The sequence below is a fragment of the Brassica napus genome, chromosome C1 (assembly GCF_020379485.1).
Source record: "Brassica napus cultivar Da-Ae chromosome C1, Da-Ae, whole genome shotgun sequence".
Classification (NCBI taxonomy): domain Eukaryota; kingdom Viridiplantae; phylum Streptophyta; class Magnoliopsida; order Brassicales; family Brassicaceae; genus Brassica; species Brassica napus.
The window spans coordinates 7,310,620-7,336,611 of NC_063444.1; the positions used below are offsets into that span (position 1 = coordinate 7,310,620).

General features: G+C 37.8%; 4 protein-coding genes and 1 long non-coding RNA gene across 5 annotated transcripts; 2 read left to right on the plus strand and 3 right to left on the minus strand.

Annotated features, from left to right (window-relative positions):
* Positions 1 to 3,634: 3,634 nt before the first annotated feature.
* On the minus strand, positions 3,635 to 6,693 carry LOC125580643. Its single transcript, XR_007318379.1, has 3 exons — positions 6,554 to 6,693; positions 4,278 to 6,378; positions 3,635 to 4,107 (listed from the first exon to the last, which is right to left on the minus strand). It is a non-coding gene; the product is annotated as an uncharacterized LOC125580643 (long non-coding RNA).
* A 318-nt stretch (positions 6,694 to 7,011) lies between these two features.
* Positions 7,012 to 7,762, plus strand: LOC106375196. Its single transcript, XM_013815060.3, has one exon. It carries the CDS (start codon positions 7,100 to 7,102, stop codon positions 7,577 to 7,579), a length of 480 nt encoding a protein of 159 aa, XP_013670514.2. The 5' UTR covers positions 7,012 to 7,099; the 3' UTR covers positions 7,580 to 7,762.
* Positions 7,763 to 12,997: 5,235 nt separating this feature from the next.
* On the plus strand, positions 12,998 to 14,285 carry LOC125579768. Its single transcript, XM_048743610.1, has 2 exons — positions 12,998 to 13,870; positions 13,977 to 14,285. Exons 1-2 carry the CDS (start codon positions 12,998 to 13,000, stop codon positions 14,283 to 14,285), a joined length of 1,182 nt encoding a protein of 393 aa, XP_048599567.1.
* Positions 14,286 to 18,869: 4,584 nt separating this feature from the next.
* Positions 18,870 to 22,217, minus strand: LOC125579769. Its single transcript, XM_048743611.1, has 4 exons — positions 21,387 to 22,217; positions 20,263 to 21,255; positions 19,723 to 20,214; positions 18,870 to 19,544 (listed from the first exon to the last, which is right to left on the minus strand). Exons 1-4 carry the CDS (start codon positions 22,215 to 22,217, stop codon positions 18,870 to 18,872), a joined length of 2,991 nt encoding a protein of 996 aa, XP_048599568.1.
* Positions 22,218 to 23,833: 1,616 nt separating this feature from the next.
* On the minus strand, positions 23,834 to 25,765 carry LOC106374340 (glucan endo-1,3-beta-glucosidase 14). The gene is made up of 4 exons (XM_013814391.3): positions 25,620 to 25,765; positions 25,114 to 25,450; positions 24,122 to 24,830; positions 23,834 to 24,030 (listed from the first exon to the last, which is right to left on the minus strand). The coding sequence occupies exons 1-4, from the start codon at positions 25,690 to 25,692 to the stop codon at positions 23,944 to 23,946; spliced, it is 1,206 nt and encodes a 401-aa protein (XP_013669845.2). The 5' UTR covers positions 25,693 to 25,765; the 3' UTR covers positions 23,834 to 23,943.
* Between the last annotated feature and the right edge of the window lie 227 nt (positions 25,766 to 25,992).

Consider the following 25,992-nt stretch of genomic DNA (forward strand, 5'->3'; position numbering starts at 1 on the left):
CGGTTGATCGGCTCAAAGTGCGTCTTGTTGCGAAAGGATTCAATCAGAAAGCTGGTATTGACTATCAAGATACCTTCAGTCCAGTGGTTAAGCCAGCCACCATTCGTCTTGTCCTCAGTGTTGCAACCTCTTCACAATGGCCAATACGTCAATTTGATGTCAATCATGCCTTCTTACAAGGCAAACTTGATGACAAGGTCTTCATGATGCAACCACCGGGCTTCGTTGATAAAGACAATCCTCTCGCAGTGTGCAGATTAAATAAAGCTATCTATGGTCTCAAACAAGCTCCCCGGGCTTGGTATAATGAGCTCAAGAGTTTCCTGCTTCAATCTGGCTTCAAGAATTCTTTGGCTGATGCGAGCCTTTTCATCTTCAACAACAAGGGAGTCCATCTCTATATGCTCGTCTACGTCGACGACATTATCCTTACTGGAAACAGTCAATCCCATCTCGATCACTTTATCACTGCCTTATCAACTCGTTTTTCTCTAAAAGACTTAGGCCGTCTTTCATTTTTCCTTGGTATTGAAGCTCATTATTCTGCTCAAGGTCTATTACTAACACAACATCGTTACATTGCAGATCTTTTACACCGCACAAAGATGATGGATTGCAATCCTGTGCCGACTCCCATGTGCACAAACAAACCTCTTACGCTTACCTCTGGTGTTCCATTGCAAGATCCGACGCAATACAGGGCCACGGTAGGCAGCCTGCAATACCTTTCACTTACTCGTCTGGACATTCCTTCGCAGTCAACAAGATGTCTCAATTTATGCATTGCCTTACTGATGAACATTGGAACGGTGTGAAACGCATCCTGAGATATCTTTCTGGCAGCAAGACTACAGGGATCTTTCTCTCCAGTCGCAACACACCTTCTTTACATGCCTATACAGATGCAGATTGAGCTGGGAATCGTGATGATTACACATCTACTGGCGCATACATAGTCTACTATGGGAAGCATCCCATCGCATGGTCATCTAAGAAACAAGCCACAGTTGCCCGTTCTTCGACTGAAGCTGAGTACCGGCCTATTGCCTCTACAGCTGCTGAGGTTTGTTGGCTGATGTCCTTGATCGATGAAATGCAGATTCCGACAGCAAACACACCTACAGTCTACTGTGATAACATAGGAGCAACCTATCTCGCGGCAAATAAACAGAACCAAGTACAAGCCAGCAAAATAAGAGTCTCACATGTAACCTCTGCTGATCAACCGGCAGATGCTCTCACCAAGCCTCTCACACAGTCCAAACATGACAATCTCTGCAGCAAGATCGGCCTCGCCAAAGGCGGTCCATCTTGAGGAGGCATATAGGAATAGAAAAGTATATACACATTCATAACAATATGTTCTCAATGTCAATCACATTAATCACAAATATACCTTAATGTGCTCCTCTTTACCCGTATATTAGAGAGCCTCTCCCTGTCAATAACATTATTGAATTCCATAACTCAATACATTACTCTAATTAGATAACAATGATTTATCATAATAAGCCAGTAAAACTACGAGGCCAAAACGGAAACGTAAAGGGATTTGAATCAGACATCCTAGTTGTTCAAAAACAAAAAAAAAAAGAATCAGACATCCTTTTAGATAATATGAAACAAACTGAAATTATATTTTGATAACATCCGGATCAGTTGTCTAGCAACGAAAAAATTGTGTTTTATTTCATATCACAAAGCTAAAACTAATAATTTGGGGGGGATTAAACCAAGAAACCGCCGTGCCGTCTGTAGAAAATATCGTTTAGATTTAAGGATTTCTCACTCAAATGCTATGTCACCTAATCTGGGTTCTGACTTCAAGACTGTGTTTCCCATTTGAAAAGTAACGACAAAAATTATTGAAGAACTTGGACCCAATGCCACTTTTTGTATGTGCAAGATTTAACAGGGTCTTAGACAGAGTGGGTAGTGAGTGGATTTATATCCCTTTAACGATAATTAATTAGCTAGTTGAACAGCAGAAAAGGCTTAGCTAGTGAAGAACTAAGTCATTTGAACCATGAAGGTTTTGTTAAGTCGTATCAAACATTCGAAACCAAGTTTGGGTAACAACCCATCAAAAATATTTTAATCGCACAGCCAACTAGCCAGATACAAAATAGTTTATTTTGTTGTAAGATTTTTAGAATTGAAACGAAGAAAAATCACAAAAACAACACGAACACGAATATATCCGGAAACAAAATTGTCTATATTGATTATTAATAAAGACAAAACAGCAAATAGTTTTTCAGAGAATGCAATCAGTATCATGTGAAACATATCTGAATTCTTTTTGTATTTTATTGAAGTATGTATTTGTATCACAAAATTTAACTATATAAACTAACACTATAATAGAACTGGATGAAACTCGAAAGCAATTTGCAAGAAAATAATACATAACTTTTAAAAAATAAACGATTATTATAAATATTATTTTAGAAAATTTCCTTAACTGAGAAAACATTATCACTGAACTACATGATTTGATTGTTGCTGCTTCATTCTGTTTCCACCATATAATCTCTAATGTGAAACAGAGTTCATAGCCTGCTTTTAATATCTAAATTAGCGTCTTTGTTCTTTACATGTCGTGTCAGATTCTCTGATTAGATGTTTTTTGTGTGTGTCAATTGCATGATTAGATGTTTACGCGTAATTAGGGACTATTTTCTAATCAAAAATAAAATTCTATATCAAAGCATAAATCTAGAAGTAAAAAGTTTAATCGATGCTTATGACTAACCTGAGTCAAAAGCAAGAATTCACTGATGTGGAAACCTGTCATTGGTCCACTTGTCATCATTACACATGAGCTGCCCATGTAAGATAATCTTTAGAACTTGTCTTCTTCTGTGGTTAGTCCCTCACCCTGTAAACCGTTCAACATGTTACCAAGAGTAATCAACTACAAGAAGTGTTTGAAAATGCACAAAGTATTTTATTAGATACTTAACGAATACTACTAGCATTTGTATTTTTATCTTTTTCGGCCATAAAAATTCTATTCTGACCATCTTTTTTCCCTTGCCTGGTCCATTTCTTGATTCCTATATGTATGTATATATATTGGCCTCCAAATGCTAAGTAAATGGATATTCCACCATAGTCACAATCTCATCAAGTAGAAACTCCATTAACAAGATTGCGTCCTCTTTCTCCTTCTCCTTCTTCTCTCAAATTTTCAAATCTGTACTTCCTGTCAAAAGAAGAAACTCCAAAGCATTTTTGCTGTAAAATCTCAATGTCTGCCACTTAAATATATAGTACTTGTTAACTTTTATTCCTCCAAACGTACCAACACTACTCTGTTCTTATAATTTCACATTTCTAATCATTTCTTGTGTAAGCCTTCTTGTGGGTTTTTGCAGCAATAATGGTGCACTGAGTCTGTGTAAAGTAGTTAAACCACCTTTCCCTAGAAAATAAAAATTCGTTTTTCTAATCTCTTTTTCAGAAAACGTTAAAGACATGGGTCAGGTCAAGTTGATGTAGTAAAGGTCAGAACCAACGTGAGAGAGAGAGAGAGAAAAAAAAAAGTTCGTTAGCTTGTGATACTTGTCACAAGTTTCCTCACTATATTTATAACTACCTTGCTGAAGAGAAAACCCTCAAAACTTCAAAACAAAGAATATGTCAATCTCTTGCACTAGAAACTTCTTTGAAAGATTCTGCGTCGAAGGATACAATATGGACGCAAGAAAACACAGCAGTTTCCTCTCTGCTGATCTCTTGCCATCTCTTGGAGCAAGAATTAACCAATCAACCAAGCTTCGCAAACACATAATCTCTCCTTTTGATCCACGTTTCAGGTGTTTTATCATCTTTAGACACACTTCTTATGTGTATATATATCTTTGTTTTCTTGTCTTCTAGAACTATAGCTTAACGTTTGATTCAGGGCATGGGAGATGTGGCTGGTCATCCTTGTCATTTACTCGGCTTGGATTTGTCCTTTTGAGTTTGCATTCATCACCTACAAGAAAGACGCACTATTCATAGTAGACAACATTGTCAATGGCTTCTTTGCTATTGATATTGTTCTCACCTTCTTCGTTGCGTATCTAGACAGCCACTCTTATCTTCTAGTCGACAATCCTAAGAAAATAGCTATAAGGTGAGAAAATCTACACAAGACTAGTAAGGTTTTGTGTGTTTAAAAGTAAGCAGACGTTTCATTTATTTGTTAACTAAACTAATTGCCTATAAATGGATAAAAACCTCTATATATATGTGAAAGCTTATATTCTCATATATTTTTCAGGTACCTTTCTACTTGGTTTGCCTTTGATGTCTGCTCCACAGCTCCGTTCCAGTCACTGAGTCTCCTATTCAACTACAATGGAAGTGAAATAGGATTCAGAGTTCTTAGCATGCTCAGGCTCTGGCGTCTAAGACGAGTTAGCTCCCTCTTTGCAAGGTTCATTTTCAATACTAAAACATAAGCAAACCATTTGTAATTTCATGTTCTTATTCTCTCTCTCTCTCTCCCTCATTGTTCCTTTGCTTCAGGCTTGAGAAAGACATCCGCTTCAACTACTTCTGGACGCGTTGCACAAAGCTCATCTCGGTAAGTCTCAAAAAACAGAGGAAAGCTCTGTTCATTTCTTCTGTAACAAGAAACTAATAACGTATACTTGTCTATATTAGGTCACACTTTTCGCAGTACATTGTGCTGGATGCTTCAACTACCTCATTGCAGAACAATATCCTGATCCAAGAAAAACATGGATAGGAGCTGTGTACCCAAATTTCAAGGAGGCAAGCCTTTGGAGCAGATATGTGACCGCTCTCTACTGGTCAATTACAACTTTAACAACAACAGGATATGGAGACTTACATGCTGAGAATCCAAGAGAAATGTTGTTTGATGTCTTTTACATGCTCTTCAACTTGGGATTCACATCTTACCTGATTGGTAACATGACCAACCTAGTTGTTCACTGGACTAGCCGCACCAGAACCTTTGTAAGTTTCACTCACTTTCTTTCGAATTTGCGTCATCTGTTCAGTTAAAACTAATAAGAAAAGATGATTCAACAGAGAGATACTGTTAGAGCTGCTTCGGAGTTTGCATCAAGAAACCAACTCCCACCAAACATACAAGACCAGATGTTATCACACATTTGCTTGAAGTTCAAGACAGAGGGTCTTAAACAGCAGGAGACTTTGAATGGTCTGCCTAAAGCGATTCGGTCAAGCATTGCAAACTATCTATTCATCCATATCCTTCAGAAAGTGTACCTCTTTGAAGGAGTTTCTCGCAACTTCCTCTTTCAGTTGGTAAAACACTCATCTGAAAACTCTTTTCTTGTCCATTTTCTTGCAAGAATCTTTTGTCCCATAAAGTTACCAACTCTGTTTACCTTTTCCGACCAAGGTTTCAGATATTGATGCTGAGTACTTCCCACCCAGAGAAGATGTGATTCTACAGAACGAAGCTCCTACTGAGCTTTACATTCTAGTCTCAGGAGCCGTGGTGAGTAACTTTAGTTTGAAACATAAAGAAAAGTTTAAGTTACCTTCTAACATCTTTTACTCTCTCTCTCTCTGGTGGTTATTATGCAGGATTTTACTGCTTACATTGACGGTGAAAATCAGGTACGTGGACAAAATATTTAACCACAAAGAATCTTTTTATGATCAAATAAGTAAGACTAACCAGAATCGTTACATTCATGTAGGTACAAGACAAAGCAGTAGTTGGAGATGCATTTGGAGAGATTGGTGTTTTATGCTCTACACCACAGCCTTTCACCGTTAGGACAACAGAACTATCTCAAATACTACGGATAAGCAAAAAATCTCTCATGAGTGCTATGAGAGCTCATATTGAAGATGGACGCATCATAATGAACAACCTTTTCATGGTAAGTAACCAAAGATGAAACTAATAGAAGCTGAGTTTATGTTAGGTGTTTTCACACAATATTGAACTCATTTTATCATGATGAAATTTTCAGAAACTTAGAGGGCAACAGTCAATAGCAATTGATGATGCAAACAACCAACCAGACTTCCTCCTCCAGGAGTGGCTTGGTGGTGGTCCAAAGAGAGGAGAAGGAAACGCCAGTGGTCAAGGAAAGGGGCACAAATACTTACAAATAAATGATTCAGAGAGTATTGATTTGGAGTCAACCAGAAGAACTCAAGAACATAGGATTGAGATAGAAGAAGGGGAAAAAGCAAACAAAGATGTTAATGGGAAGAGTTGCTCTCATGCAGATCTCACTTCATTTAAGTTTCCTTCACCGGAAACATATCCATATTGCAAATTCAGTAAACAAGAAGCTGCTAAGCCGGAAGATAGGAGAGTTACCATCCACTTGAAGTCACAGGGGAAAGATTTGTCGAAGCTCATAATCTTACCTGCTTTCATGGAAGAGCTTATGAGACTTGCAGGTATGCAATTCAACTGTTAATGTTCTAATAAACAAGTGAATGTGAGAAGAACACAAAGACCTCTCCATAAACGAGTTCCTAATATTAACTAAATAAAGCTGCTAAATTATGTAGGTGAAAAATTTGGAGAGAGAAGCTTTACAATGGTCACCAGTGCGGAAAACGCTGAGATTGATGATGTAAATGTCATTAGAGATGGTGATCATTTGTATTTTTACAACAATGAGCTTGAAAGCATAAACTTGTGACGTGACTTCTTGTGTTATCAATGTTAGCCTTTCCGTAAAGATGGAGAGAGTATATGTATATCACTGATGTAATTTTGTAATCCAATTTTATATAAAAATTAGATCATCGAAGAATAATCTAGAGAACAAAAGAATTGGCATCTTAATCCATCAGAGACTTGATAAACAAGACTCTAGATTCTCTCAAATCAAAAACTATTTGAAAAATTTGTATACACTACATCAAATCAAATGAAAAAGCCACAAAGTTTCGATGGCCGAACCTAGAGATTAATGGGCCTGATCACAACTATAGGCCCAAGTAATTTTCAAAATTATCAAAATTATATAGTTTATATCAAGATCTATTATAAATTGATAATTGCCTCGCTCACATCCTTTTGTTTCATCTTTACTCTCTCTATCAAACCAAAAGCCCTACTCTCTCCCCCTCAGTCGCAATGGATGTTTTGATGAAACACAACCTCCTCAAAAGCTTCATCTTCTCTCTCATTCTCACTCTCATCTTCCTTATCGCTCCATCAGCATCATCATCGAATCAACAAACAAGAGTATCTACACAAAAGACAGAACCCTATCTCGACGGCGACGAATCACCGCACCAACTCGTCTACATCAAGAAAATGACGCCGTTTATCTTGAACCCGCGGCAACGTGATAAGCACCGTCGTCTTCGTTACAACCACCACTACTACTACTACCGCCATAGTATTCGTCGCCGTGGTCTTCGTCACCGTGCCAACTACTTCAAGATGATGACCAAGAAAAACAGTAACGGTTTTAACCGTCCGGTCCGACCGGATACTTTCTCTGCTATGCTTCCCAAAGGATTCGTACCTCCTTCCGGTTCATCTCCTTGCCATAACCAGAACCCTAATTCCGCTACCACTCTCTTCTGCGATCTTTCTACACAACCTTAGAGTTCTCCACAAATCGGACTTCAAGATTCTTTAATCACCGTACGAGATACGATTTTGTTCTTCCACTTTTGTAATTTTTACCTTTGAATGAGAGATATTCGTAATGATCGATGCATTGTTTTCACTGTCCAATGTATAAAAGTAATTCGTATATATATTTTCTTTTTGTCATTGCATTTATGTTAATCTAGTTTTGCTTAATTAGAAAATATAGTACGTAGCATAGAATAGAGCTTTAACCAGCTGTAAATAGTTTATTTAAACAACATTTATTTTATCGTACGTGCGGCTAAGCAATTTTATTCTGAGAATTAAATTTAGGAAAGTTTACTCAAATATACAATATTTTATGACAATTGACTAGAACCATACATATCTTTTTTTTATTACTGACATTTTTTAAATACCAAGTGCCTTTTTTTACGTTATCAGAAAAAACGTATTTACAAGAATGCCATTATTTTTCGCTGCCATGTAAGCAAAAACACGGCGCCACGTAGGAATTTGGTTCCGTGTTTTCATTAAGTCAGCCGTAAATCACTTCATACGTCGTTACGGCTGATTTATTGCTACGTGTCGGCTGAATTAATAAACACGGCCGACTTAAGATGAAAAAGCTGATTTAAGAACATAAGTCAGCCGCCCGGTACGCCTGATTCACAGAAATGTGGTTGATTTATGGGATAACGGCTGACTTACATACACAAGTTACGGCTAACTTATACATCGGCAGTTTGATTGCTGGAATATTCGGCTGAGTTGTAGTTAAGACACGGCTGAGTTATGTTTCCACGGATGAGTTAATGAATATCGACTGGCTGAGTTATTTAATTTACGGCTGACTAATTGGATGTTGTTACGGCTGAGTTTATATTTAATCAGCCGTAATAGGATGAATTAATATTAAACTCAGCTTGTTTACGGCTGACTTATTAGCGAAAGATTAATTACTAGAATAGCATTCGTTTGACGGCTGATTTATGTGACGATACAGCTGATTTATGGTTTTTCATCCTAATTACGGCAGATTTCGGATCAAAAGATTAATTACTGAAATAGTATCCACGGTTCGGCTGACTTACATTGTACACGAGGGCTGATTTACGTAGGCTGAGTTATATATTCGTTTGTCGGCTGATTAACTGATTTTCCATGTCATCTGCCATGTCATCAACTCGGATTTGCCATGTCACCGCTAACGAAATACTTTACAACTAGGTTTGTGTGTGTTCATCTCTTTCTTCATCTTCTTTATATATATATATATATATATATATATATATATATATATCTTCTTCATGTTATTCTTCATCTTTCTCAGAGATCTAATGGATCCGGTAATTATTGTTTTCTGGTAACTGGATTAAGAAAAACAGATATGTATTCAACGCCGACAGTAGAGGGTGTAGAGTTCTTCATTTAGATGAGAAAACAAAACATGAAGAATTCGCAAAGTGTGTACTCGATGATTACAGATTGAATGAATTGAGGCATCAGAAAACAATTGCGCACGACGCTCCACCAGTTTACGGATAACAAGGACCCAGAAATGAATCGGAATGACAGAGCAAGAGAGAGACGAGTAAAACGGTTTTCAGTTTTAGCTCAGAAGCAGAAGTTTCAGTTTTAGCTCAGAAGCAGAAGTTTTTCGGCTGAATTATTATTTAATTATGTCTGAGTTATCGTGAATTTATATCTGCGGATGAGTTATCGTTTAATTAAGTCTGAGATATCTTTATGTCTGTTGATGTTTTCCCCCCTCCGTAACCTTTGTCGTCAACAGTTCACGTTTCTCCGTTAAAACAAAACGCTTCGTTTCATTTAAAGAGAAAACGTCGACATGTTAGCTTACATAAGTTAAAATCGCGAGGCTCATTCCAAAAAACCCCCAAATTTGAAAATTAGGGCTCTTCAGAAGAGAGGATTAACTGTAAGTCTCTTTCGTCAAATCCGAGATCATATACTATTTTTTTTACTTGAACATTTTGTGTGTTTCGCCTTGGTATAGTTTCAATCATTTTTGTTTGTTGTGAAGTAGAATTCGATGGATCTAGGGCGTGGAATCCCAAGGTGGTGCGACTGTGGAGCTGCTACTGTTGTGTTAAAGTAAAATACCGCAAGGAATCCGGGAAGAAGGTTTTATCGTTGTGGAGAAATTTCGGGTGAAAACCATGTTTTCAAATGGCTTGATGAAGCACATGATGAAGAGTTTGTAGTTGTGGCAAACAAACTGGCGACGATGGAGCAAGATTTGGCCGACATAAAAGCAGACTTAGCTGATATGAAGAACGACATAAGTGAGATCGTAGCACTTATCGAGTGTCTTAGGGTGAAGTGTTAGATGTATTAGTTGTTGTTGGGATAAATAAAAATGTAGTATTTTAATTATCATTTAATTATGTTGGAGTTATCGTTTAATTTACGGCTGAGTTATCATTAATTTACGGCTGAGTTATCGTTAATTTACGGCTGAATTATCATTTAATTATGTTGGAGCTATCGTTTAATTTACGGCTGAGTTATCGTTAATTTATGTCTGAGTTATCGTTAATGCAAAGTCTTATCAAACTTTGAAAATAATAAAGTATTATCGTCTCAATGTTATAAAGGTCTCGATATTAGTTCTGAGCCGTATTTTCCACACTTCTGAAGTGCCATAATTAATTATCAACACGGTCAAATCAAGTAAGATGAAACGTCCCATTATTATAATGGACGTTTAATATTATAGAAAAGTATTACCGTGAATGTTAAATCAGTTTTTAAATACTAAAGTATTATAAAGGCCTCAATATTAGTTCTAATCCGTATTTTCCACACTTTTGCCGTATTTTCCACACTCAGCTGTCCCATTAATATTAACGGCTGAGTTATATTCTGAGTTAAATAATAAAGTATTACCGTCTCGATCTCTATGAAGGCCTCGATGTTATATTAACCAACATAGCTGAGTTATATCAACCATCATTGCTTAGTTATATTAACGTTACATTAATGGATTATTTTCCGATTCTTGAATGGCCTGAAGAGATTCAGGCGTTAGTGGTTGAACGTGTGGCCGGTAACTCCTTCCAAGATCTCTATGGCCTCAGAGCATCGTGCAAGTTGATGAAGGCGTTAGCAGATCGGCGTAGTGTATGCCATTTTTACGATGTATTATACGTTCCCTGTGGACTCAATATGCCTGATGAGTTGTTGAAAACTTGCTACGCGGAGAGAAATCCAAGCACACTTTATATGAAGGGTGTACAGTTTTTCTTCACATTTAACCTTCAGGAAGAAGGACTTTCTTTCATGAAGCTTGCAGTGGATGAAGGATATGAGCGTGCTATGTATATATACGCAATGACTATAAAACATTTTTGGGGTGATGAGGAGTATTTTGCTCGTTTTACAAGGGAATCAGTTGACAGGATTGGGAAACTAGTTCGATCTCTAAAATGGGCATGGGGTTCTCTTCACGATGACGAGTTTCGGGCAAAGAGGGACGAGTTCATTTCAACCATTGTTCCTTCGTTCTATAGTTGCCAATGTCTTCCTGTTTTGGAGCGAGATTGGGTCTTGTGATTCATTGAAAACAGTAAGGGTGACAAAATGTGTACCGCTGTTTCTGGATCAAAGAGGTGGGGCTCTTCTTCCGTGAGTTTGAACCGATGAGCGTGATTAGGACACAAGGGAGTGGTGAAGATGTATTGTATTGAATCTTATCTTTTTTTAATGTCCTTTGCTATGACATTATTATGGCTGGGTTATGTTTTATATTATGGCTGGGTTGTCTTTTAATTACGGCTGATTTTTGTTTATGGTTGGGTTCTCTACAATTACGGCTGAGTTTTAATTTCATAATGACTGAGTTATCGATAATTGGCAGTGTTATTTAAATACGAGACGACTGAGTTATTTAAATGCGAGACGGCTGAGTAATTGTTACTTAAGGCTGAGATAATGCTAACTTCTTGGCTGAGTTTTGTAAAAAAATCCAAGATACAAGCAAGGAATCCGCCATGTCATCAACTCGGATTTGCCATGTCATCACTAACTAACGAAATTTACAACTTGGTTTATGAGACTGTTCATGTTCTTCTGCATGTTATTTATCTATCGTTTTCATCTTTCTCAGTTGGTTATGGATCAGATAGTTATTGTTTCCAGTAACTGGATTAAGAAAAACATATATGTATTCAACGTCGACAGAAGAGGGTGTAGAGTTCCTCATTTAGATGAGAAAAAAACACATGAAGATTTTGCAAAGTCTATTCTCGATGATTACGGATTGAATGATTTGAGGGATCATATTCAGCTTAGCTACATGTTCTCGAATAAAGCATTGAAAACAATGTCGCACGACACTCCACCAGTTTACGTGTCCAATACTCGACAATTGCAAGGTTTTCTAAGCCTAAAGAAAATCGAACAACTACGTCTGTGTGTGGAGATTACGGAGAACAAGGATGACAGAGCAAGAGAAAAGAGTAACGAGAATGACAGCTCAGAAGTAGAAGCTTCAGAAGTTCAGTCCAGAGACAAAAACTACAATAGGAGTTGCGATGGTTGCAGTTTTGAGAAGGAACAAGAGGACAATGTAAATGACTGCTCTAGTAATTTGGAAGGAGAAATACACGACGTAGTCAGAGAAGATGAAATAGGCAAAGAAAACGAAGAAGATGATGAATTTGAAAGCCGATTTGATATGTTCGACGACTCGGACGGTGCGTCATCTGAAGATGATAACTTCAGCTCATACGGTGAGTCTCTTACAGAAGACGAAGATTCACCAACGCTACCTGCCAAGAAGAGATATCAGAACTTCTCGATGAGCGGACCTAAAGGGAATCTGGAGGTTCTACAGTTGGAGATGTCGTCGATAGACCTTGCGGTAGGGCAACGATACGAGAGTAAAGACGATTTGGAGAGACGACTGAAACTTCTTACAGTGAGGTATCGATTTGATTTTGATGTAGAAACATCAACCCCGACATCATATGTTGTTAAGTGTTGGGTTGATGGATGTCTTTGGAGAGTTTGTGCTTCTACCCAAGGGGAATCCCCGGCGTTTTATGTTCATATTTAAGATTCGAATCATACGTGTTCTTGCACTGAGCGTTCTAATCGATCTCGACAAGCAATACCGGATATTTTGGGAGAGTTGTACAAGAACTTTCTCGGTGACGTTGGTCCGGCCGTTCGCCATACGTGTGTCGGAATAGATATCACTGAGTAGTTTGGTGTAAAGTTAATTACTTTGATGCGGCTGAGTTATGTTAATGATATTGCTGAGTAATATGAAACGTAGCGGCTGGCATATTAATACAATGCGGCTGGGTTATAATAAAGCTAGGGTTGAGTTATTTTTACGTTGTGGCTGTCTTAATTTTATGATGTGGCCGAGTTATGTGTATCGTTATTTCATGTGAACAGATGGATTATTGGAAATCACACCGGACGCTGAAATTTGCAAGGGAAATCGATGAGGGAACACCTGAGTGTGGGTTTGAAAGCTTGCCTTCTTACTTATACATGATAAGAAGGGAAAATCCGAGTACAGTTACGCGTCTTCAAATCGATGAGCTTGGAAGATTCATGTATGTGTTTCTTGCATTTGGTGCGAGCGTAAATGGGTTTCCTTTCATGCACAAAGTTGTTGTTGTCAACGGTACGTTTCTTAATGGTAAATACAAAGGGACGCTACTTACAGCACTAGCTCAGGATGGTAACTTTCAGATTTTTTCAATAGCCTTCGCAGTGGTTGATACTGAAAATAATGATTCGTTGCATTGGTTTTTAATGCAATTAAAACTTTTGATTCCTGACGACGAGGGTCTTGCGATAATCTCGGATAGGCATAACTCGATAGGGAAAGCAATTAGAAATGTGTATCCATTAGCTGCTCGGGGAATATGCACCTACCATTTATATAAGAACATATTGGGACGGTACAAAGGAAAAGATGTATTTCATCTGGTGAAGAAAGCGGCGAGATGTTTTAGGATGTCTGACTTTAATGTAATTTTCGAGGAGATTGAAGCGGTTAATCCTGCACTCCACGGCTACCTCCAAAGAGCTAATGTTCGACTGTGGACGCGTGTTCATTTCCCGGGCGAGAGGTATAATTTGATAACTACGAACATAGCGGAATCAATGAACAGAGCATTGTCTAATGCTAGAGGTCTTAACATTGTTCGAATATTAGAATCGATATGGGTTATGATGACCAGATGGTTTGCTGAACGGAGAGAGGATGCCAGATCGCAGCCAACCAGGCTTACGCGTGGTGTGGAAAAACTACTACATGTAAGTCAGTCGTAACAGTAAACATAAGTCAGCCATTATAGTTCCTAAGTCATCCTTTATATGTAATAAGTCAGTTGTTTCACATTTATTCTATTTTTCTTCATAGGGTCGTGTAACTGCCGCCAGATATTTGACGGTACAAAGGATCGATGATCATCACACTGAAGTTAAATATGGATCTTCTGGCGAGTATTTGAATATTGTTAATTTGGTAGAGCGAAAGTGCACATGTCGGCGTTTCGAACGCGAGAAATTACCATGTGTACACGCAATCGCAGCTGCGAAGTACAACAATGTTTGTCGTATATCCCCGTGCAGTCCTTACTATAACAGCGCATATTTGGTGAGTGCATACGCTGAATCGGTCATGCCGGCTGACTCAGCGCAACCTGTTCCAGAAATCGTGGCTAACTAATCGTGCTTGCCCCGTATATTCGTCAACAACCAGGAAGACCTAAGAAAAATAGGATGAAATCTGCTTTAGAAGTTGCATTTCAAAACAAACGTCCTAGGAAAGAACACACATGTTTTCGATGTAGACAGAGTAGACATAATGCGAAAACTTGTCCGATGTAAGCAAATGTTGTAGAGATTTTCATGTTTTTGTATTACGACTGGGTTTTTGGTATTACGGCTGGATTATGGATTTTCATGTTTTTGTATAACGGCTGGATTTTTGTTGAAAGTTTATGTATTACGGCTGGATTAGGGATTTGAATGAATTTGTATTACGGCTGGGTTTTTGTTTTCAAACGCAATTGTTATAATTTCCGCCCAAAATAAGAAATGTCGCGATGTCAATAACAGCTGATTTATTGAATGAATTTGTATTACAGCTGAGTTTTTGTTTTCAAACGCAATTGTTATAATTCCCGCCTAAAATAAGAAACGTCGCGAAGTCAATAAACGGTTGATTTATTGAATAAATTTGTATTACGTCTGGATTATGGAATAACTTTCCGCCAAAAATAAGAAACGTCGCGATATGAAAACCGTTTTACTGTCAATAAATAAGGCAATTCTCAAACAATTATATGTTTAACTCTCTATTTTTTACACAATTTCTCTCTCTCTCTAAATCAATTTCACAGTAAATGGAATATTTTCCTCTTCTTGAATTGTCTGAAGAAACAGGCGTTGGTGGTTGAACGTGTGGCCCGTAACTCCTTCCAAGATCTCTATGGCCTCAAAGCATCGTCCAAGTCGATGAAGGCGTTAGCAGAGCGGCGTGGTGTATACCATTTTTACGATGTGTTATATGTTCCCTGGGAACTCAATATGCCTTCTTCGTTGTTGAAATCTTGCTACACTGAGGGAAATCCAAGCACACTTTATATAAAGGGTGTACAGTTGTTCTTCTCATTCGGCCTTAAAGAAGAAGGGATTTCTCTCATGAAGCGTGCAGCAGATGCAGGATATGAGGATGTTGTGTATACACACGCAATGACTCGAGCAATCTTTTGGTGTGATGGGCAGTATTTTGCTGGTATTCCAAGAGAATCAGTTCAGAGGATAGGGAAACTAGTGCGATCTGTGAAGTGGGGATGGGGTGTGTGGCATTCTGACGAGTTCCGCCAACATAGGGTCATTTTCATTTCAGCTTATCTTCCGTCATTCTACAGTTGCCAATGTGCAACACATGTGGAGCGATAATGTCTCTGCTTGTGGCACATTGATGTGACTAAGGATGACAACATGTGTGAGCGCTGTTTATGGACCAAAGAGATTGGCATGTTCTTACATAATTTTGAACCGATAAGCCTTATTAGAGACACAAGGAAGTGGTGAAGATGTAAAATCTATCGGAATTTTATCTATTTTATGTTCTTTGCTATGCCATTATGTATGTCTGACAACAAATTAATATAACGAAGGCTTAGTTATTGTTTTTAAACTGAGTTATAGTTTAATTACGGCTGCATTACTGTTTTATGACGGCTGAGTTATTGTTTTCAAGCACACACATCATGCAAACATCAACAAACATCATGCAGAGTTATTAACAGCGTTATTAATTATGGCTGAGTTATTGTTTTATGACGGGTTATTTATAGTTTCTTTTGGCTGATTTAGAGTTGAATTATGACTCGGTTTATGTTTAATTACGGCTGAATTATCATTAGTTTAATTAGGCTGAGTTTTGGTCACATAATATGAAGTCATATTAGCATTAAACACTAATGAAAATAGGTTAAAATCGGTATTGCATCAGATTTCTTAATTTACGGGCAGACATGTAAAACGTCAATTAAAAACGAATGGAAGGAGTAATAATTAGCCTCGATATTCTCATATCGTTGGCGGAGTTAAAGTATAAATCGTCTTGATATTATAAAGACCTCGATATTTTCCACACATGCCACCATTAATCGACAACTCAGTCCAATCAAGCAAGTGGAAACGTCCCATTAATAATGATAGTGGGTAAGTGATAATCTAAGTTGAGACTGAGTTATATTAACATTCACAGCTGGGTTTATGTTTAATTGATGGGGAGTTATCATTAGTTTACTTCACGGCTGAGTTACTTTAATACGTTAAGTCTGAGTTACATAAAACATAGGTTGACTTATATGTACAAAACATTACTAAACAAAGAAGTAGTAGTAGCAAAGTAACAACATTCCAACCCCACAAACAGCCACATTCCTCAAACACCGACCCTGACTCATACATTCTTCTCCTTTTCCCTCAGACTTCGTCTTCATTACTTCAATCTCTTTCTCCAATCGAGCAACGTTAAGTCTGAATTCCGAGATGTCTTTGTTCATGCCACTTATCAGTGACTTAATATCCTCAACCTCTTCCACCAAACACTCATCCGCCCATTTGAATAAATGTCTCTGTTTTCACCAATATAACTAGATCTAAGTATTACGTTACAGAACATGCGAAATAACAACCAAAACGAACCTTATTATATTCTTTTCCGCAGCAATAGTACAATCTTCGTGGATTTGTAGCGGTTCCAGATGTAGAAATGTAACAGGGTTCACCACACCAACATTGTTTCGACGTTCCTCTTTCCGCATTCAAACGTCGCCTGTAAGAATTTCTTGAAACGCAGGATGAACAAGACATTTTGATTCTCAAAACAATTTCAGAAACAAAATAGAATTAAATAGAATTAAGGTAAGTAAGAAGACGACATGATGAAACGGCGACGTTTACTTTTTTCCTTTTTAAGTATTAAGTATATAATATTTAAATATCTCTTGATATTGTAAATCCCTCGACACATGTGTGGCAGCCGTGCATTTCAAACTCTTAATAATTAGCCTCTATATTAGGTTTGAGCCGTATTTTCCACACGCGCCATAATTAATCGACAACTCAGTCCAATCATTATGTTTAATTACGGCGGAGTTATTGTTACTTTAATGTTGGGTTTATGTTTAATATGGCTGAATTATTTTGTTTAATTAACATTCAAAAATGAGTTACCTTATCCGTTTTGGCTGAGTTAACTTAAAGTTGTCTCTGAGTTAATATTCACAGCTTAGTTATCTTATAAGTTATGGCTGAGTTATTCTAACAGATACGACTGAATTATATTTACATTATGACTGAGTTATAATACTTAATATAAAAGAAATATGAATCGACATGTTTACATTCAGGAACCAAAATTACCAGGTTCAAAATACAGACAAGGCATCACTTTCAGAAACCAAAATTGTCAGGATCAAACTCTTCAAACATGTGGACGAGATCACGCAAAACTCTTGTTAACATCCACGGAGGATTGACGCCTCAGTTTGCCCAAGTTCTCTTCAAATGGCGCATCTGGCAACGAAATAAGTGTTCTGGCCACAAGATCAAAATGTATCCAAACTGTCGAATTATGCCTTCGATCCCACGTGTTTTTGCGCTACAACAAAAAAGATTACAAAACTGTTGAGAACCCAAAATAAAAATAGCTCAGCAACGTTATGATGTCATTTTAAATGGACAAACTGTTCTTACAGCGAGTTGAAGAAACCAGCGTTCCTTAAAATGATCGGGAATGGCTCGGTATGTCGGCCAATCATGAACCCATCCTTCTGTAAGAATCGACGGGATGACGAGGGTGAGATCACTTAAAAATTTGAACCAGATAGTACTGGTTGTGTCAAGCAATTCACCCGGACCAGGGTATAGAAGAGTGAGGTTTTCACGATTTGCAGAGCTTAGCATCGCATTGACACTGTCCTCTAACATCGTTAAATAACCAGGAACAATCAGCATAACTTTTGATGTGGATAGAGAGATATTGTTTAGATTTTTTCTAGAGAGAGAAATGTGAAAGAGAGGAGACAATATATAGAGAGGTACAGAACGTCTCGAGTTATAATTTCCCAATAATCAGTTATCTTTTTCCCGCCAAACGTCAAAATTAAGTTGCACTTTACGGCTGAGTTACTTTAACATTTACGGCTGACTTAATAATTGGGGTTTAGGGTTTAGGGTTGCTTATTTAGGGTGTAGGTTTGCTTTTTTGGGTTTTAAGGTTTGGGATTTAGATTTATGGTGCAAGAATTATTATAAAAAACACAAATTCAAAATAAATAACACAATAATAGTTTATGAGTTTTGAAGTATGCTCACACCTTATATCTATCAGTTAAGTTTATGAGTAATTGTAAGACAACATATACCTCAAGATCATGACTGATTCTAAATTCGTAAATTCAATAAAGAAGACACATTCAGTTGATTATATATTCATTTCAAATTTATAATTGGAGTTTCAATTTAACATTTTAAAGTATAAACATTTAATTTTTTTGATTCTAGGGTATGTTTGAGGTAAGCCTGAGTTATACTAATCGATACGAATGAGTTATATAAACATTTTTTGATTTTAGGGTATGTTTGAGGTAAGGCTGTGTTACACATATACGACACGGCTGGGTTATAAAAACGATAAGAGTGAGTCAAATACTTAATAAAGTACAAAATAACATAAGTCAAGTACAAAACAACAACATAAGTCAAGTACAAAATAACAAACACATGTTCAATTAGCCAGCAAATTGCTCATCACAGTATTTCCTCCTTCATCGAGGATATCTGCTGCCATCTTCATCCGTAAACCTTGAATATTTTTATAGTTTATCCCATCAAACATTACACCAAGCGTTAGACACTCCACAAACTTCCACGAATACACCCCACAATCGCCAATCTGGGTGTTTTGTGGAGTGTATCTTTTGCTCCTCCTTCTGAATGAGAACTTCTTCTTACTAGGGGCTCGGATATTGGCAGGAATATGATCATTCAACATATACGGAATCATGTGCGTCAGCGGTTTAAATGAATTTAGAATTCTCTGCTCACTTTCGGGTGTTGCCTCTCCAAAGATTGGATCGTAGCAATCAATCTTCTCTTTCTTCAGATCCACATGATACGCAACCCAGTGATTTCCGCCGGTTTGAAGACATCCGTACAAGTGATCCACATCTTCATACCACTTCAAGTTTGTTGGACAGTGATCGGGAAGCTTACCCTTTAACATATCTTCATAACCATTGCCTTTGAACATGAACATACAAGGTTTTATCTTGAACTGAGTGAAATCGTGAATCAAAAAACTTTGCCACCAAACGTCAATGAAGGCAATCCGCTTAGACCCTAATGGAGTGGGATTTCGCATGGACCTTTTAATGAGGACGTTCATATACGCAACGACATGCTACACAAAAAATATTAACAAGTCAGCCGTGATATAATAAAAGAATATTTAAGTCAGCCGTAATATAATATATAACTCAGCCGTACTAAAAGAATATGTAAGTCAGCCGTAATCAAATATATAATTCAGCCGCAATATAATAAAATTAATATATAACTCAGCCGCACTAAAGACTTACATTATCAAACACCCATCCATATTCCTTTTCCGGCCACGGTCTTTCATGGATGAGTATGCTGTAGAAGTCACCCTCATGATCAGCTGAGAGGACTGCTGGTTTATCTGCTGGTGCTGGTGGTTTGGGTGGAATTCCCTTAATGTGTTGCATCAGTTTTTCGAATAGCACCAGATCAACAGGCGCTAGAGGGTCATATATTACTGACGAAGGAGTAACATTCTTCCTCATGCACGTCGTTCCATTCTCTCCTACGTACAGAAAAACTGCTGGTGAAGAAACTGCCGTCATTGAAAACCCTTTTGGAGAAAACTGAACACTTTTCTTCCGATATTTCTTAATTACGGCAGATTCAACCACTTCAGATCTCTCGATGTCAGCAAATTCGTTCTCTTCCCCAACAACTTCGTCAGTCACATCAGCAAATACATTATCCTCTCCAGGTTTTTGTACACCGGCACGCGGTGGAGTCACATTTTTCTTCTTTGACTCAGCCTGTTTTTGCTTCTTTAGCTCAGCCTCTTGTTTCTTCTTTAACTCAGCCTCTTTTTTGGATGTCTGAGCCTCTTTTTTCTTAGTCTGAGCCTCTTTTTTCTTAGCCTCAGCCTTCTCCTTCCTCTTCAACGCAGCATCTACCTGCTCTGCTTTTTTCTTATCAGCGGCATCCTCATCCTTAACAGTACGCTTGCCCCTGCAGCCGCGTCCATAGGCTGGAACCTTAGCATCCTTATCATCCTTAGTAGCCTTTACAAGAGAAATTACTACGAAATCAAGATGTTGACTATCATGATCAGTAGCTTTAGCGACACTACCAAACTCCTCAGCCAAAGTCCTTTTCACCCCTGATTCCTTATCAAGCTCCTTCGCCAAATTCTTTTTCGGTCCAAAAACCTTACCAGGAGTCGCAGCTAACGCTGGACTATTGACAGAGTTCTGCTGCGTTTGAACCCGCGCTGATGCCAACGATAAAGATTTATCTGCTGATGGTGGAGAGGGGTTATCATTGTTTTCGGGAATTTTCCCAACTCCTAGAAATTTCAGATGCTCCTCCAGTAAAGCTTTCACCCTGTCATCAATGGTCTTTTGGTCCATTAATGGTCTGTTACGGTCTAACTCGTAAGCTTCCAACCGTGAGTCAAACTGATCAAATTTTCTGGAAATATTATCCAGAGTACCCACAATGGTCGTCAGAGTCGCTTTGTTCTCCAACTCCAAATCTTTGCTACCTTCCTTCTCGCTAAAACCCTTTCCCGCTGCAGCAGCTTCAGACTCATTCTGTGTCTTAATTTTTTTCTGCTTCTTAGTGGGTAGCTCAGCTTCTGACGAAACTCCACCCTTCATTTTCTTCTTCTTCTCATTCCCCTTCCCCTGCGCATTACCCTGCGTATTCCCCTGCACTTCCAAGAAACCTTTCACAAATCTACCTGCATGTATGTCTGTTATCAAGCTGACGAGTTGTGGGTCGTCAGGTTCACCCGACCATTTAGGAAACATCTCTTCAATTGAGTCCTTCAAAACCATTCTCCTCACACGCACCTGCAACACCAGGTTATAATTAAACTCAGCCACCAAAATAACACATAACTCAACCATCAAATATAATAAATCAGCCATCAAATATAATAAATCAGCCATAAAAAAACTAAAAACTCAGCGTTAAACCTTACCTCGCCATGCTCTTTGATTTCGGCAACCAACAAGTTATCAAAACTTGCACGTGTACGCTTTCCACCCCATCGCAAAAGCGAAACATCTTCATTATTCACCACCCTCTCAAATTTCTCACCGAAGCAGGCGACGGATTCATACGTCCAAATCAATAACGCGACGGTCATGCCGCTTATTGTGTATGACCCTCCTTCTGGAGCCAACATTTTAATAGAGTCAATGAGAACTTTGTATGCAGTCCGACCCCATGGATACGACCTAATGGCTTCATCGTCGAATACCCTTATTGCACTTTCAAAAGGTATCCTTGAATTGTGATGCAAACAATAGACTCCCATGGCTTGAAGAAGTAGCAGCCCCAACCACTTACACTTTTCAAAACTCCAAAGCGGACAGAACGCTAATGCTTCCTTCAGTTCATCTAACTTGGGTCCCATCCCAAGCAGCACCTTCAACTCCTCCCAAAACTCTTTGTATTGATCAGGTTCAAAACTTTCTGTTGGCAATGGATCTGTGTTTAACTTAGTGATCTCACCAAACTCGAGCAAGCTAAACCTGATAGCCTCATCAACCACGAGACACCATATCTCCTTCTTATGTACTCGCAGCTGTCTACATAGTAGATAGTGTACGGTCCTACCAGACCATATGCTTTCGCGTCCAGCTAGCCTAGCAACTACTCCAATGGGAGAGTTCACCAGTTCTTTCCACACATCAAGTTCAATTGTTTCTCTAATGTGGGGGAAATTTCCTAGACGGAAATTGTGATTAATATCTTTTTTTTCCAGGTTAGAAGACCCTTCAGGGTAAAGTCTTGGAGGGTAATCCATCTGATCATATAACCCAACAATAAATCAGCCACAAGATAACAATAACACATTCGTACTATAACAATAACTCAGCCACAAAATGTTTGAATAACTCAGCCACAACATAAAAGTAACTCAGCCACAACGTAACATTAACTTAGTCACGACACAGCGATAACTCAGCCATAACATAACCCTAACTCAGTCGCAACAAAACCCTAACTCAGACGCAACAAAACCCTCAACAAAACCATATCACAGCCGCAACATAACAATATCTCAGTCGCAAGAAAATATAATATATAACATCGCGATATCCTACCGGAAAAGACGAACTCATAGATAAGAATGCGGCGAAGACGGTGGCGAAGACGATTTCGTACAAACGATTGAAGACGACGATTTCGGGTACGACGATAACGGAGAAAACAAAGTATCACGACAGAGAGTTAGTTCGAGGAAGAGAAAATAAACACAGACAATGTCGATGACGGAGAGTGGGAGTATCCTCGCGGTTCCTTCTTCGACGGTTCCTTCTTCGAGACGACAAAGACAATGTTCTTAGTTAGTTTTTTTTACGGAGTTTGTAGTTATGATGGAGAATAGACGGTTTGCTTTCTATTCTGCTGATATGTATATTTAATTAGTGATGTGGATTTAGTATTTAAAAATAATTTCAATTAAAAAAACTAACCAAATGTCTTTACAGTCATTTACTATGGGTATCTAAACATTCTAGTAATTTTCAAAAGATGTTTAACACTCTAGTAATAAACCAACTTTTTTTATACATTCTAATAATTTTCTCTTAAATTTAAAAGGTCGGTAACGATGATACCCATTTATACGGATGGAGAGAAATAGCATATTTGCCTCTGTTTTTTCAAGGTAAAACGCATCGTTTTGCGGCAATAACAAGAGAGTATATTAAGCCGATAGAACTGGAAAATAAGCATGTGAATTTGCATCGTGAGCATAAGCTCTTGTTTCATGGCTTTTTTCTTAGCTTCAGTTTCAATTTTACGTACCGTCCACTCCAATGCATAGATTTGCATTCTACTTCTAAGTTATAAATAGTTAAGGAGTATTTAAAATATCCAATCATATACTGTAGAAGTTGATTAACTAGCTATGTTATGTCTTTTGTGGATATCTCCATAGTCCATCGATTAAAGATTCATTAATACTTCTATACCAAGAGGTTTGGGTTCAAACCCAAAAAAATTCAAATTATGCAGATCTTCAGCATGGTGCAGAACGTACTATCAGACATGGATTTCATAGGACATGACGACTTGGAGTTATGCAGTCAGACATGTATTCTATTTAATATTTTTCATAGAATTGTCGGCTATAAAATCGTCTATATAATATTTTTTGATTGTTGTAATAACATAATTAATCAAACGTTAAAACTATCTTACGTCTATATCTTGAATTAGAGACAATATGTGTTTGATTCCAAACCGCTCGTGTTTGTGGATTCAAAGCCCAAGGGTCAAAGTAACACAAAGCTTTTCATGTGCGACAAGCCGCCAATATAAGATTTTTCTTGAGCAATAAACTGTTTTAGTTTATTGACTATTAATTAATTTATCGATATCCATATGACCAATTTACATGTTTACGGATTAGAATATTGAATCGAATATGAAATTATTTTTATCGAACTTAAATAATTAAATTGTTTACATAGATATCTCCTAACCAATTCAAATTATTATATATATTCTCAATAGATTTCTCTCTAAAATAGTCTTGATATTACAACTTGAATCATCGCCAATATCAAAATTGTCCAACACTCCAAGGTCGTCGTGGCCCTATTCACTGCCTGTAAGAACAGAAAACAGAGAACTCGTTATTATTACAAATTTATAATCATTGTGAACAAAACAAACCATATAATATACATTAATTTGTACCTTAGTGGCAGAGGATGAATAAGTGACAGATTCTGAATTTGCTGTCGTCGTAGACATCGTAGAGAATCCCAAATTGTAAGCCAATGATCCATCGGGTCGAAATATCCCATAGTTCTTCTCAGAAGTAGGACCAGGTTTCATATCTTCATTGAACAAGGCAAATATATAAACATCTAGCCTCGAATTTCGTCTAGCCGGAGTGCCTTCTCCGGCGAATTGTCTCATCATAAGATTCCTATTATACGTGGCAGCATTCGCAGGAGACGCTCCAACCTCTCCAGCGTCTCCCTTTGATGGCCACCCTGTTTCGGCAACCCTAACTTCTATGTTACGGTACCCTAGTTTCGCAGCAGCGAAAGCAAGCGCGTCTACTTGAGCATACATCATGTTGTCGTAATGTAGCTTTGTGTTGGGATCGGTCATGCCGACGTTACGGTTGAATAGGACGTAGTCGATGGGGATTTTGTCGGGGTTGTCTTTGTAGGCAAAGTAAGGGTAAGCATTGATCCAAAAGGGAGATCTCGTGGCTTCTAAAAATTGAAGAAGTTGTTGCATCACGGAGGAAACCTCCGGCTTGAAACTTCCGGCTGATGGAGGATAAGATTCGGCAAGGACGGCGAGGGAGCTTGGAGAGGAGACTTGAACGTATCTGTCTAAACCTAATTGGACCAAGGCTTTGTGGATGTTTATCATCGCCGGCATCATGTATCTATTGCAAAAAAAAAAATGAAATCAAAGTTAGCATTATTGAAAAGTAATTTCAATTGTTATATAAAATTCAGTGTGAATATACGTTAGTTTGTGATTAGTTGTTCTATTTAATCAAGAGTTTTTTACCTTTTACGTGTTTTAGTTGCTTAACATTATTCAAATTGAAGTGGAGTTTTGATAAATAGTAAATATTAGTTATTTTCTAATGTGATGGTTCTAATTGACCAAACTTTACTAACTAGTTTAAAAATTAGATTTGAGATTCAATGATTATTAATTACCCGATTAAACTAGAGTCTTCGTCGGTGAAAAGCTCGTTTCCGACCATGATTCCGGTGATCCTTGTGGCCGGGATATATGGTTTGATGTGAGAATCCACCCATTGGAGAGCTTGTTGAGGATCTTGTAACAACGTTAAAACTTGATTTTCGATGGTGACGATGATCTCTATGTTTGAATTTGCAAAGGCACTTAGAATTTGAGGATTAGTATCGTAGATTCTTGTTTTGGTGATCCTTAGAGATCTCAAGAGGTTAATAACTTTATCCGGTGAAGGCAAATTGTTCCCGACTTGTCCGTAGTTGATGCCAAGAGACGTTACACTTTGTAGTATATTCCCTGCAATTATATCCAATCAAAGAATCAGAATTTTAGAAAATAATGCCATGCAACACCTTCTTTATATTAAACACATTAAAAATCCTAGAGGTTACAAAAAAAATTAGTAAAATTGGGATAAGAACAAACTAATGTTTGAGAAAAAATTATGATACAAAAATTAAATCACCTGAGAAAACGAGAGAAAGCAGGAGAAGAACGTTAATGAGATTAGGAAGTCTTGTGAATGTTCTTGATGTCATATTGAGGAAGAGAGGCAGAGGAGGAGAGAAAGATTGTGAAGCTTTTGGGTTTTAAGAAAGGGTTTAAGGCGAATATATATAGACTACACAAGAAGCCAGCCAAGTTGAAATACTTTTCTTTGCTTGTTTGTTTTTTATTTTTTTGCCGTGGTTTTTTAATTTTATAAAATGAAAAAGGTTTAGGTTTGAAGTTTTTGTTTTCTAATGTTTTTAGTTGTTTAGCTTTGCCTTCCCTATATTGCTTTTCTCATTTATGCCTTTTTTATCCATAGAGGGATTTGTATTAACCAGGACGAGGGA